The sequence below is a fragment of the Salvelinus fontinalis genome, chromosome 22 (assembly GCF_029448725.1).
Source record: "Salvelinus fontinalis isolate EN_2023a chromosome 22, ASM2944872v1, whole genome shotgun sequence".
Classification (NCBI taxonomy): Eukaryota; Metazoa; Chordata; class Actinopteri; order Salmoniformes; family Salmonidae; genus Salvelinus; species Salvelinus fontinalis.
In genome coordinates this window covers 5,222,913-5,237,548 of record NC_074686.1, presented here as the reverse complement: position 1 = coordinate 5,237,548, position 14,636 = coordinate 5,222,913, and the positions used below count along the sequence as shown (strand labels likewise).

Here is a 14,636-nt window from a genome sequence, read left to right as displayed (position 1 = left end):
GAAATATTGTCATTTAGAGCATTTATTTGCAGAAAATGACAACTGGTCATAAATAACAAAAAAGATGCAGTGTTGTCAGACCTCGAATAATGCAAAGAAAATTAGTTCATATTCGTTTAAACAACACAATACTCGTGTTCAGAAATCATAATTTGGTGGAATAACCCTGATTTTCAATCACAGCTTTCATGCGTCTTGGCATGGAGCATTGTCCTGCTGGAAGAACCAATCCTCGGAGTTGGGGAACATTGTCAGAGTAGAAAGAAAAGTTTTCTTCCAGGACATTGGGTGCGAGACCTGGAAATGCCTACAAGCCACAGTGTCTCGCACCCACTGAAATTTGGTGGAGGATCGGTGATGATCTGGTGGTGCTTCAGCAAGGCTGGAATCGGGCAGATTTGTCTTTGTAAAGGACACGTGAATCAAGCCACATTACGTACAAGGTTGTCCTGGAAGAAAACTTGCTTCTTTCTACTCTGACAACCAATCCTCAGAGTTGGGGAACATTTTTCCAGCAGGACAATGCTCCATGCCACAGAGCCAGGTCAGTCACTGTGTGGATGGAGGATCACCAGATCAAGACCCTGTCATGGCCAGCCCAATCTCCAGACCTGAAACCCATTGAAAACCTCTGGAATGTGATTTAAGAGGAAGATAGATGGTCACAAGCCATAAAACAAAGCCGAGCTGCTTAGATTTTTGCGCCAGGAGTGGCATAAAGTGACCCAACATCAATGTGAAAGACTGGTGGAGAGCATGCCAAGACGCATGAAAGCTGTGATTGAAAATCAGTGTTATTCCACCAAATATTGATTTCCTAAGTTGAAACATTATTGTGTTTAAAAATGAATAGGAACTCATTTTCTTTGCATTATTCGAAGTCTGACAACACTGCATTTTCTTTTGTTATTTTGACCAGTTATTTTCTGGAAATAATGCTCTAAATTATCTAAAAATGTTTTTTTGGAATTGGGGAGAAATGTCAATAGTTTATAGAATAAAACAAAAATGTTAACTTTAACCAAACACATACCTATAAATAGTAAAACCAGAGAAAGTGATCATTTTGCAGTGGTCTCTTAATTTTTTTCCAGAGCTGTGTTAGGAATAGGGTGCCATTTGGGACAAAGCTTATGTCCTAGTCTTTAAGCAGACATGCAACCCCATTCACCAGCACAAGAAGATCTTTGTAGTGTGTAAAGAAATTGAGTGCAATGACTGATTTCGCATTTCCCTTGATCCTAACAATGTGAATGGTCAATTAAATAATTAATGTGTTTGGTGTATCTTGTCTAGGTACAAATGGTGCTGTAACCGGTGCCCTGGAACTCGACCGGACCAAAGATGAGAGGCAGTGTGCACTCTGCCAACAGTGTGGTGACGCCACACCCAACGTGAGTTCTTCTGCCCACCTCTGTACAGATCCCACTCAGTTAAACCGGATATCATATATAGTGCATTCGGAAAGTATTCAGACCCCTTAACATTTTGTTACATTACAGCTTTATTCTAAAATTGATTAAAAAAGTCAAATCAATCTACACACAATACCCATAATGACAAAACAGGTTTTTCAAAATGAAATATCACAGTATTCAGACCCTTTACTCAGTAATTTATTGAATCACCTTTGGCAGAGATTACAGCCTTCGCTCTTCTTGGGTATGACGCTGCAACCTTGGCACACCTGTCTTTGGGGAGTTTCTCTCATTCTTCTCTGCAGATCCTCTCAAGCTCTGTCAGGCTGGGGAGCGTCGCTGCACAGCTATTTTCAGGTCTATCCAGAGATGTTCGATCGGGTTTAAGTCCGGGCTCTGGCTGGGCCACTCAAGGATATTCAGAGACTTGTCCCGAAGTCACTCCTGCGTTGTCTTGGCTGTGTACTTAGGGTCGTTGTCCTGTTGAAAGGTGAACGTTCGCCCCAGTCTGAGGTCATGAGTGCTCTGGAGCAAGTTTTCATTGAGAATCGCTCTGAACTTTGCTCTGTTCATTTTTACCTTGATCCTGACTAGTCTCCCATTCCTTGACACTGAAAGTCATCCCCACAGCATGATGCTGCCACCACCATACTTCACTGTAGGGATTGTGCCAGGTTTCCTCCAGACGTGACGCTTGGCATTCAGGCCAAAGAGTTCAATTTTGGTTTCATCAGACAAGAGAAACTTGTTTCTCATGGTCTGAGAGTCCTGAGGTGCCTTTTGGCAAACTCCAAGCGGACTGTCATGTGCCTTTTACTGAGTGGCTTCTGTCTGGCCACTCTACTATAAAGGCCTGATTGGTGGAGTGCTGCAAAGATGGTTGTCCTTCTGGAAGGTTCTCCCATCTCCACAGAAGAACTCTGGAGCTCTGTCAGAGTGACCATCAGGACCTTGGTCACCTCCCTGACCAGGGTCCTTTTCCCCCGATTGCTCAGTTTGGCCGGGCGGCCAGCTCTAGGAAGTGTCTTGATGATTCCAAACGTCTCCATTTAAGAATGATGGAGGCCACTGTGTTCTTGGGGACCTTCAATGCTGCAGACATTTTTTTGGTGCCCTTCCCCCAGATATGTGCCTCGACACAATCCTGTCTCGGAGCTCTACGGACAATTCCTTCGACCTCATGGCTTGGTTTTTGCTCTGACATGCACTGTCAACTGTGGGACCTTTTATATAGACATGTATTTCTTTCCAAATCATGTCCAATCAATTGAATTTACCACAGGTGGACTCCAAATTGTAGAAACATCTCAAGGATGATCAATGGAAACAGGATGCACCTGAGCTCAGTTTCGAGTCTCATAGCAAAGGATCTGAATACTTAGTTGAAGTCGGAAGTGTACATACACTTAGGTTGGAGTCATTAAAACTCGTTTTTCAACCACTCTACAAATTTCTTGTTAGCAAACTATAGTTTTGGCAAGTTGGTTAGGGCATCTACTTTGTGCATGACACAAGTAATTTTTCCAACAATTGTTTACAGACAGATTATTTCACTTATAATTCACTGTATCATAATTCCAGTGGGTCAGAAGTTTACATACACTAAGTTGACTGCCTTTAAACAGCTTGGAAAATTCCAGAAAATGATGTCATGGCTTTAGAAGCTTCTGATAGGCTAATTGACATAATTTGAGTCAATTGGAGGTGTACCTGTGGATGTATTTCAAGGCCTACCTTCAATCTCAGTACCTCTTTGCTTGACATCATGGGAAAATCAAAAGAAATCAGTTAAGACCTCAGAAAAAAAATTGTAGACCTCCACAAGTCTGGTTCATCCTTGGAAGCAATTTCCAAACGCCTGAAGGTACCACGTTCATCTGTACAAACAATAGTGCACAAGTATAAACACCCTGGGACCACGCAGCCGTCATACCGCTCAGGAAGGAGTGAAAAGTGCAAATCAATCCCAGAACAACAGCAAAGGACCTTGTGAAGATGCTGGAGTAAACGGGTACAAAAGTATCTATATCCACAATAAAACGGGTTCTATATTGACATAACCTGAAAAGCCCCTCAGCAAGGAAGAAGCAACTGCTCCAAAACCGCCATAAAAAAGCCAAACTACGGTTGCAACTGCACATGGGGACAAAGATCGTACTTTTTGGAGAAATGTCCTTTGGTCTGATGAAACAAAAATAGAACTGTTTGGCCGTATTGACCATTTATGTTTGGTGGGAAAAGGGGGATGCTTGCAAGCTGAAAAACACCATCCCAACCGTGAAGCACGGTGGTGGCAGCATCATGTTGTGGGGGTGCTTTGCTGGAGGAGGGACTGGTGCACTTCACAAAAGAGATGGCATCATGAGGCAGGAAAATTATGTGGATATATTGAAGCAACATCTCAAGACATCAGTCAGGAAGTTAAAGCTTGGTCGCAAATGGGTCTTCCAAATGGACAATGACCCCAAGCATACTTCCAAAGTTGTGTCAAAATGGCTTAAGGACAACAAAGTCAAGGTATTGGTGTGGCCATCACAAAGCCCTGACATCAATCCTATAGAAAATGTGTGGGCAGAACTGAAAAAGCGGGTGCGAGCAAAGATGCCTACAAACCTGACGCAGTTACACCAGCTCTGTCAGGAGGAATGGGCCAAAATTCCCCCAACTTATTGTGGGAAGCTTGTGGAAGGCTACCCAAAACGTTTGACCCATGTTAAACAATTTAAAGGCAATGCTACCAAATACTAATTGAGTGTATGTAAACTTCTGACCCACTGGAAATGTGATGAAAGAAATAAAAGCTGAAAAAAATCATTCTCTACTATTATTCTGACATTTCACATTCTTAAAATAAAATGGTGATCCTAACTGACCTAAGACAGGGAATTTTTACTAGGATTAAATGTCAGGAATTATGAAAAAAATTAGTTTAAATGTATTTGGCTAAGCTGTATGCAAACTTCTGACTTCAACTGTATGTAGATAAGGTATTTCTGTTTTTTTATTTTGAATACATTTCTAAAAATTACAACGGTTTTCGCTTTGTCATTATGGGTTATTGTGTGTAGTTTTCTGAGGATATATGTATATATTTGTATCAGTTTTTAAATAAAACTAATGTAACAACGTGGAAAAAGGGATGGGGTCTGAATACCCTCCGAATGTATTAGTGTTTCTCTTTGAGTACCTCCAACAGAATGTAATGTTATGACGATAACTACTGTTCCCTGAAGGAGGGAAACGACGTACAATGGGGGAGTCGCACTCTCGTAACATCGGCCGAAGTATCTAAAATCTGACAAGGCCAATGAAATTTGCGCCTTGCTGGAACCCCCTCATTCCACAGTTGATAAGCGTGAGGCTTGTATTCATTCCTTCAATTGATAAAGCCTCACAAAAGTATGTGATGATGCCCGACTCGCCGCAGCACAAATGTCTCCTACAGTCAACTCTTTAAACAACGCCAGAACCCTGGTGGAGTGGGCACGTACACCGCTAGGTAACCCTTGCTGCAATATTTCAGGGAGATGGCCTCCACAATCCAGTGGGAGAGACACTCCTTGGTCACTTTCAGTGCCTTCAGAAAGTATTCACACCTAGGGCTGTGGCGGTCACGAAATTTTGTCAGCTGGTGATTGTCAAGCAAATAACTGTCAGTCTCACGGTAATTTACCGTTTAATTAACAAACACATTTAGCATCTCCTGGCTTCCACACATAGCCTACAAGCAACTGATGCAGACCTTTGGAACATCTACTTTTAAAAAAAAGTCTAATAAAGTAATGTAATATAGCCTACACCTTCACAATAAATTCATTTATTTTAGACAGGTCTAAAGAAGCATGATTTGAAGAAAATGTAGTCTTATTTCAGAACAGAATTTGCATACTCTGAGTTGGCCTGATGTGGCTATGCCAAATGGCTGTGGGCTACACTAATTCATTTAGCAGACAAGATTTGCTTAGAATTCCGTGGCATTATTTTATAATATGAAGAATACAATTGAACAAAGCTGATTTAAAATAGAAATTATATTTTCTCCAAACGATTTGACGGAGTGCGCACGTGGCTATTCTGTGTTGAGCGGTTAACAAAGAAATACCTATTCCTATATGCTTAATTTAGAGTTACATTAATTACTTTAGTTGTTCTACAAACGTTGGGCTATATGTTTCAATCTTTTAATACATTGTAATGCTGCATGATGCGACTCTATGATTTGAAAAAAAGTCACTTGAAAGGCATATATTTTAGTTTTTATTTCACCTTTATTTAACTAGGTAGGCCAGTTGAGAACAAGTTCTCATTTACAACTGTGACCTGGCCAAGATAAAGCAAAGCAGTGCGACACAAACAACAGAGTTACACATGGGATAAACAAACGTACAGTCAATAACACAATAGAGAAGTCTATATACAGTGTGTGCAAATGAGGTAAAATTAGGGAGGTATGGCAATAAATAGGCCGTAGTGGCGAAGTCATTACAATTTAGCAATTAAACACTGGAGTGATCGATGTGCAGAAGATGAATGTGCAAGTAGAGATACTGGGGTGCAAAAGAGCAAAAAATAAATAACAATATGGGGATGAGGTAGTTGGATTGGCTATGTACAGGTGCAATGATCTGTAAGCTGCTCTGACAGCTGGTGCTTAAAGCTAGTGAGGGAGATATGTGTCTCCAGCTTCAGGGATTTTTGTAGTTCGTACCAGTCATTGGCAGCAGAGAACTGGAAGGAAAGGCGACCAAAGGAGGAATTGGCTTTGGGGGTGACCAGTGAAATATACCTGCTGGAGCGCGTGCTACGCGTGGGTGCTGCTATGGTGACCAGTGAGCTAAGGCTGGGCTTTACCTGCATGGAGCCAGTGGGTTTGGTGACGAATATGAAGCGAGGACCAGCCAACAAGAGCATACAGGTCGCAGTGGTGGGTAGTATATGGGGCTTTGGTGACAAAATGGATTGCACTGTGATAGACTGCTTCCAATTTGCTTGAAAGGCATGAGCTCTGCTTTGTTTTTTGCTCAGGCTGTACACACTTCATCAGTCACTCATTCACAATTTGACAAGCACTTCACTGCGGCATTCCGAGGTGCATGTTGAAGATATTGGAAGAACTGTCCACATTTACTTTTCGTCAGCCAACAAGATGAGTAGGTCTAACGAACAGCAAAAGCACTAGTCTATGTCAATCTACTATCCCTCATAATAAAACGTAGGCCCAAATTAATACAACCACTAGCATTTTTTACGCGATGTGGCTGACGCAACAGATCAGAACGTTTAGCTTAAAATGTTGATAAACTATTACAACTACTACATGGTAGTAGGCTGTAAGTGTGAATGTTCCATTAGCAGAAAACGCCATTATCAAAAGTGATCGCAAATGCAATTTTGCATGTAATGCTTTTATTATAAAGGTGCATATTTATGGTGTAAATTATTTTCCCCAAACTTGAAACTCGTGCTGCTTATGTATGCCAGTTAGGCTCTACACCCCTTGTAAAGTGGATTATGCTTAATTTTAAGAAGTTATTTGGCCACTTTAGTTGTGATACAAACGTTAACACATATATGCCTATGGGAGAGGTTATATGAGGTGTGCGACCAAATAATAGAAAAATTGGCAGCAAAAGGGCATTCACAAGCGATAGGCTAATATTAGCACCCATCAGACTATTCTTGATTTAATCTGGTCTTTACTTATACTAAATAATAAATGTGTGAAATGTTTTATTTAGAATGAACAATTATTATGCACCTGTATCGAAACAGGCAGTGGGAAAAAATACATGTCATCTAACCATTTATATAGTGAATGGAAGGACGCTTTTCCCTTGGTTCATTTTCATGCCAGCCCGGTAGGCTATAGTCCTGTTGTAAATATAAACAATATGCTTAATATTAGGAAAGTTGAGAAATAAATATAGTAGGCCTAGCCTATAGAAATCTGATGGGATCCTCTTTTTAATAGAGGCCATCCCTCTGTTTTCTCCCTCAATTGCATAGCATATAGAAATGTTGCGCAACATGAGCTCTCATGAAGTGTTTGATTATATTTTCGAATAAATTTGCATTGATGTCAGAGTGATTAGAGGGACAATAGACTGCTGAGTACCAGGTAGTGAGCAAGTTTGGTGGGCTACTAATGACCTTCAGCTGCATCAGAGCTTGGAGAAGCCTAATTACAGCGACTGAAAGGTCACACCCCTTGACTTTTTCCAATTTTAGTTGTATTTTTTTAATATATTTTTTGGTCACTGGCCTACACACAATAACCCATAATGTCCAAGTGGAATTATGTTTTTAGGACATTTTTACAAATTAATAAAACATTTAAAGCTGGAATGTCGTGAGTTCAAGATTAAAAAATGAACTCGTTCTGTGTGCAATAATGCTGTTTAACATTCTTTTTGAATGACTACCTCATCTCTGTAACCCAGCCATACAATTATCTGTAAGTTCCCTCAGTCGCGCAGTGAATTTCAACATGTGTTTCCAATCACATGTTGGATGCTGTATCAATACACCCAGTCACTACAACAATACAAAACAGTTCAAAGTTTAAGTGCTGTGAAAGGAGAACTGAAGATGGATCAACAACATTGTAGTTACTCCACAATACTAACCTATTTGACAGAGTAAAAAGGAAGCCTGTCCAGAATAACAATATTCCAAAACATGCATCCTGTTTGCAGCAAGGCACTAAAGTAATACTGCAAAAAACTGTGGCAAAGAAATATACTTTTTGTCCTAAATACAAAGTGCTGTGTTTGGGGCAAATACAGCACATTACTGAGTACCAATCTCTGTATTTTCAAGCATAGTGATGGTTGCATCATGTTATGGATATGTTTGTAATTGTTAAGGACTGGGGAGTTTTTCAGGATAAAAAATAAACTGAATGAATCTAAGCACAGGCAAAATCCTAGAGGAAAACCTGTCCCAGTCTGCTTTCCACCACACAATGCAAGGTGAATTCACATTTCAGCAGGACAATAACCTAAAACACAAAGCCAAATCTACACTGGAGTTGCTTACCACGAAGACATTGAATGTTCCTGAGTGGCCAAGTTACATGGCAAGATCTAAAAATGGTTGTGTTGCAATGATCAACAACCAATTTGACAGAGCTTGAAGAATTTGGAAGAATAATGGGTAAATGTTGCACAATACAGGTGTGGAAAGCTCATAGACTTACTGCAAAAGACTCACAGCTGTAATCACCACCAAATGTGCTTCTACAAAGTTTAGACTTGTCAATAAATTTGCAACTATTTAAAAAATAAATATATATATATATATATATATATATATATATATATATATATATATATAAAATTGTTTCACTTTGTGATAATGGGGGTATTGTGTGTAGATGGGTGAGATGTTTGGTTTGATATCCATTTTGAATTCTCGCTGTAACGCAACAGAATGTGGAATAAGGGATAGGAATACTTTCTGAAGCCACCGTAAGTGGACGTCCATTCAATGTGCATGGGGTAGAGGATCTTCAGATCCAGAGGCTTGAAGGGGGAAGCACACAGTTTCTCCAAAACCAGAGGCAAGTCTCATTTGCGCGGTCTGAGACGATGTACACCTTTCAGTAACCGCGCAAACAGGTGGTGGGCCCCAGGTTGTAGCTCTGTCAATTCCCACGTGAAACACTGAGATAGCGGCCATGTCCACTTTTTTAAAGTGGAGAATGCCCGTCCCTGCTCAAAAAGCTCCTGTAGGACATAAGGATATCCCTCACAGAGCACTGAAAAGGAACAATCCCTTTATCTTGACCACAGCTCATACGCTTGCCATTTGTATGCATACAGCCCTCTCATGGAGGGTGCCCTTGCAGACTAAATGGTAGCAATAGCATTCGGAGGTTAACCTCTTGTCATCAGATTGGCCATTCTCATAGGAATACGATTTCTGGCCTGTGCGCCTGGGACAACAGGTCCCTGCAAAACGGGAGTGGCCACAGATCCCCGCCTATAAAGCGAATGACCTCAGTGAACCATGGCTGCCATTGGTGCCAGAGCCGCCTCCACCAAAATATTTGAGGTGAGAGGGACAAGCTAAACGGGAGGACCAAAAACTCGTAGGGTATCACCACGTAATGGAACCTCTGAAAATTTCTGTGACTGGGACACATGAAAGTACGCTTCCATTAGGTTGTTGGTGGTGAACAAATTGCTAGGACGCATGGACCGTAATAGCGTCTGATTTGTAAGAATTTTGATTGTGTGAACTTTGAGATACTTGCTGAGGTCACGCAAGTCTAGAACGGGGCGTAAAGTCCCAACCCCTTTCCAGAACCAGGAAATACCGGATGTACCAGCCGTCCTGGATCCGAACATAGAAATCGTATTGCCCGCGCCTGGAGACGGGAGGATATTCCCTCCCTCAAAATGGGCACTGAGGCTTCCGAAACAGTCAATGTTTTGACGTCGCTGAAGCATGGGGGAAACGCAACAAATTGTAGCCTGTACCCTGACGTCAATGTTCGTATGATCCAGAGCAACACTGCGCAGGCGCGCCATTGGTTGGAGCCAACAGCGAGTCTCCCGTCAAGTGTGGACTGGGAGATATTGGTTATTTTTACCTTTCCACCGCTCTCAACCACCACGTGTATAAATGTGGAGAAGGGACATTTTTCGTTGTACCCACATGTAACAGATAACTTTACGTCGTCCCCTCGCCCCGACACGGGCGCGAACCAGGGACCCTCTGCACACATCAACAACAGTCAACCACTAAGCATCGTTACCCATCGCTCCACAAAAGCCGCGGCCCTTGCAGAGCAAGGGGCAACCCTACTTAATGTCTCAGAGCAAGTGACGTAACTGATTGAAATGCTACTAGCGCGCACCCGCTAACTAGCTAGCCATTTCACATCCGTTACACTCACACCCCTTTCAACCTCCTCCTTTTCCGCAGCAACCAGTGATCCAGGTCAACAGCATCAATGTAACAGTATAACTTTACGTCGACCCTCGCCCCGACACGGGCGCGAACCAGGGAACCTCTGCACACATCAACAACGGTTGCCCACGAAGCATCGTTACCCATCGCTCCACAAAGGCCGCGGCCCTTGCAGAGCAAGGGGCAACACTACTTAAGTCTCAGAGCAAGTGACGTAACTGATTGAAATGCTACTAGTGCGCACCCGCTAACTAGCTAGCCATTTCACATCCGTTACACACACGTGGGAGATGCAACACTTTTGTCACCTGTGAACAGTGTGGAACTTTCGTTTGACACAACTGTTTGTGCCAAGGTTTGCCTAAAGCCCGGTCCACTCTGGGTTCAGGGGCTCTGGCAATCAGTGAAGTACCCCGAATTGCAGTGCCCGTTGGGGGTACTTCTGTCACAACAAGCGTCAGTCGGTTTAGGCGGTAAGATGCGTCCCAATAACCGGCTGGCACCCAGCACTGGACAGCACCCATTAAACATTTACCCAGGAGAAAACCGCTATCATGAAGGTTGTCATGCACTGGTGCCACAGCACCTTTTAGCCCAGCTGGAAAAGGGACAGACTGCTCTGAAAAACGGATTCCTTCTGTGGTAAGACGGGTGATTTTGTAATTGAATTTAATTCACAGGAGTGCAACCAATCGCTTATAGAACCTATAACCTGTATCACTAAGCACCTCATAGGGACTAGTGAGCTACAGGCAGGAATCAGCAATGAATCCCAGTAGTGGGCCACCTATGGGTGAGTGCCCCCTTGTGGACTGAGAGCGAATCGCCCAATTTATTATTCTCACCCTGCGAGATTGATATAACCCTTGAACCCTGTGAACACCAAGGAACGCAGGATAACAGAGGGGGCTTTAAAAATGGACTAGCTTCCAAAATAAGTTGTGCTTCCGTGAAACTGTTTAGCCTGGATGAAGCCCAGGCTTTTTTGGGCACAGGGGTTGAGCGATATGGCTTAAAAATATTTAATAAAATAAAAAAATGTATGGGCTATTCACGATATACATCTAGATTTGTTTGTTTTCTCTTAATAAGCTTTGTTGTACTATTTTAAAGGTCAAATGCACCGCATATCGACCAGTTGTCATTGATCAAATGTATTCAAGGCTTGTGAAATTATACCTAGGCTATAAGCTTTCCACAACCATAAGACCCACTATTGTCATTATTTTTTCAAAATACACTGAACAAAAATATAAAAGCAAATTGCAACAATTTCAAAGATTTTACTGAGTTACTGTTTATATAAGGAAATCAGTCAATTGAAATACATTTATTAGGCCCTGATCTATGTATTTCACATGACTGGGAATATAGATATGCATCTGTTGGTCACAAATACCTTTTAAAAAAAGGTATGGGCGTGGATCAAAAAACCAGTCAGTATCTGGTGTGACCACAATTTGCCTCATACAGCGCAACACATCTCCTTCACATAGAGTTGATCAGGCTGTTGATTGTGGCCTGTGGAATGTTGTCTCACTCCTCTTCAATGGCTGTGTGAAGTTGCTGGATATTGGTAGGAACTGGAACACGCTGCCCTACACCTCAATCCAGAGCATCCCAAACATACTCAATGGGTGACATGTCTGGTGAATATGCAGGCCATGGAAGAACTGGGACATTTTCAGCTTCCAGGAATTGTGTACAGATCTTTGTGACATGGGGTTGTGTATTATCATGCTGAAACATGAGGTGATGGCGGCGGATAAATGTCACCACAATAGGCCTCAGGATCTCATCACGGTATCTCTGTGCATTCATATTGCTATTGGTAAAATGCAATTTTGTTAGTTGTCCGTAGCTTATGCCTGCCCATACCATAACCCCACCTCCACCATGGGGCACTCTGTTCACAATGTTGACATCAGCAAACCGCTCGCCACACAACGTCATCTACCCGGTACAGTTGAAACCGTGATTCATCCGTGAAGAGCACACTTCTCCAGGGTGCCAGTTGCCATCGAAGGTGAGCATTTGCCCACTGAAGTCTGTTAAGACTCCGAACTGCAGTCAGATCAAGATCCTGGAGAGGACGACAAGCACGCAGATGAGTCTCCCTGAGATGGTTTTGACAGCAGAAATTCTTTGATTGTGCAAACCCACAGTTTCAGTAGCCTTCTGATGATCCCGCAGTTGAAGAAGCTGGATGTTGAGATCCTGGGCTGGCGTGGTTACACGTGGTTGTGAGGCCAGTTAACCGGCCTGCCAAATATTCTAAAACTGTCGGGAGCGGCTTATGGTAGAGAAATCAACATTCAAATCTCTGGCAATAGCTCTGGTGGACTTTTCTGCAGTCAGTCTGCCAATTGCACGCTCTTTCAACTTAAGACATCTGTGGCTTGTGTGACACAACTGCACGTTTTAGAGTGGCCTTTTATTGTCCTCAGCACAAGGTGCACCTGTTTAATCAGCTTCTTGAAATGCCGCACCTGTCAGGTGGATGGTTTATCTTGGTAAAGGAGAAATGCTCACAAACAGGGATGTAAACAAATTTGTGTACAAAATTTGATATAATGGAAAATTGGGAATGCTTATGGAACATTTCTGGGATCTTTTATTTCAGTTCATCAAACATGGGACCAGCATTTTACATGTTGTGTTTATATTTTTGTTCAGCATAATTCAATATATCGCCCAGCCCTACACAAGGGGCTCTGGCAATGGCTGACGTAGCACCCTGTTTGGCCTTAACCAAACGACCCAATCCATCTCCGCGTCCTGTAGCCAAGGTACAGGCACCTGGGAGAGGAAGTCATTATCGTTAACACCAAGCCCCTTAAAGAATGCTACACGATTGTCAAGAGAACCTGCGCTGCGAACTAGTAGGGGAACTGTGCAAGCCGTGTTCTAATCTCGCACACAAACTGATTCATCGTGAGCATGCGCTGAGACACACAAGACTACAAACATGAGAATATTTAAATTAATTGGGTCATGGTCGGGAACCCGAACCCGGCTTGTTGGCTTTTTTAGTTTCGGACTCGTTTGTCATATGTATTGCTATAGCTAGGCTTAGGAATCTGAAGAATAACTAATTGTTTGTGATTGGGAAACTTATGAGAACCATAACTTCAGCACACAACGTTCAGGGGGAGAGCACACTACCATTTAAGGGACAGTTTAGTTGACACAACGTAAGATTGTCTCGCGTTTCAATTGTTTGTTTTAATAGTGCGAATTGTTCCTGTTCACACCAAGGTGAAGAGCGGAATAACTGAAAGAGTGAATCTGAGTCTTACGCTTATCACCTGTGGAAGGAGGTGCTTTCAGCGAGGCGCAGATTTCATTGGCCCTGTCAGGCGTAATTGTAGATCCTTCAACCGAAGACGCGAGAGTGCGACTCCCCCATAGTATGTTGTACTGAAGTTAACTGACTGAAAGGGAACACATCTCAACTAATCATCACGCACTTGACTAGTTGAATTACGTGTGCTTTTATGCTACAACAAAAATGTATTCTATTTGGGAGTACTCAAGGACCGGAGTTGTGAAACAATTCTATAGTGCATCATTCCCACAGTAATGGTATTACCAGCTATTGTCTCAGGTCTGTTCTAAATCTGAATGTCCTCGTCTTTATTTTAGGACGCGGGCAGACTGCTGTACCTGGGGCAGAACGAGTGGGCCCACGTTAACTGCTGCCTGTGGTCTGCTGAGGTGTACGAAGACAACGGAGCTCTGCTCCAAGTACACAGTGCTGTCTCCAGGGGGCGCCACATGGTAGGAATGCATAGAAATTCACCATAGTTGCATCTCAAATGACTAGGGTCCTATAAAGTGCACTATTTTTGACCAGGTCCCATAGTGCACTATGTAGGGAATAGGGTGACATTTGAGACACCGCCCACATATCAAAGCTGGAGTACGTCCTTACCCGATAGGCTTTGTATTCAGGCATAAGTATTCATTTGCCCGTTTGTAACATTGTCATAAGATGTCAACTTTATTGTTCCAAAGAGAGAATTGTCAAGTCTTCTATGCCCATTTAGTTATAATGAGAATGTTTACTCTTCAGGGACTTTTCCGTTAGTCTTTCTCATTCATTGTTTTCTTTCCTCTCATTCCACCTTTCTTCCCTGCAGCGCTGTGAGCGTTGTGGCCAGGCGGGGGCGACGGTGGGCTGCTGTCTCTCGTCCTGTCAGAGTAACTACCACTTCATGTGCGCCCGCGCCCGCAACTGTTTCTTCCAGGAGGACAGGAAGGTCTTCTGCTCCAGGCACCGCGACCTCGTCAGTGAGAAGG

At 42.7% G+C, this 14,636-nt stretch overlaps 1 protein-coding gene across 2 annotated transcripts in view; it reads left to right on the top strand.

The window, feature by feature from the left end:
• Positions 1-14,636, top strand: part of LOC129819608 (histone-lysine N-methyltransferase 2B-like) — a 63,251-nt gene that overhangs the window by 36,300 nt on the left and 12,315 nt on the right. For both annotated transcript variants that reach the window (XM_055876003.1, XM_055876002.1), the window contains exons 22-24: positions 1,297-1,394; positions 13,980-14,114; positions 14,477-14,635. In XM_055876003.1, coding sequence (XP_055731978.1) covers positions 1,297-1,394; positions 13,980-14,114; positions 14,477-14,635 — 392 coding nt within the window. The remainder of the gene's footprint in view (positions 1-1,296; positions 1,395-13,979; positions 14,115-14,476; position 14,636) is intronic.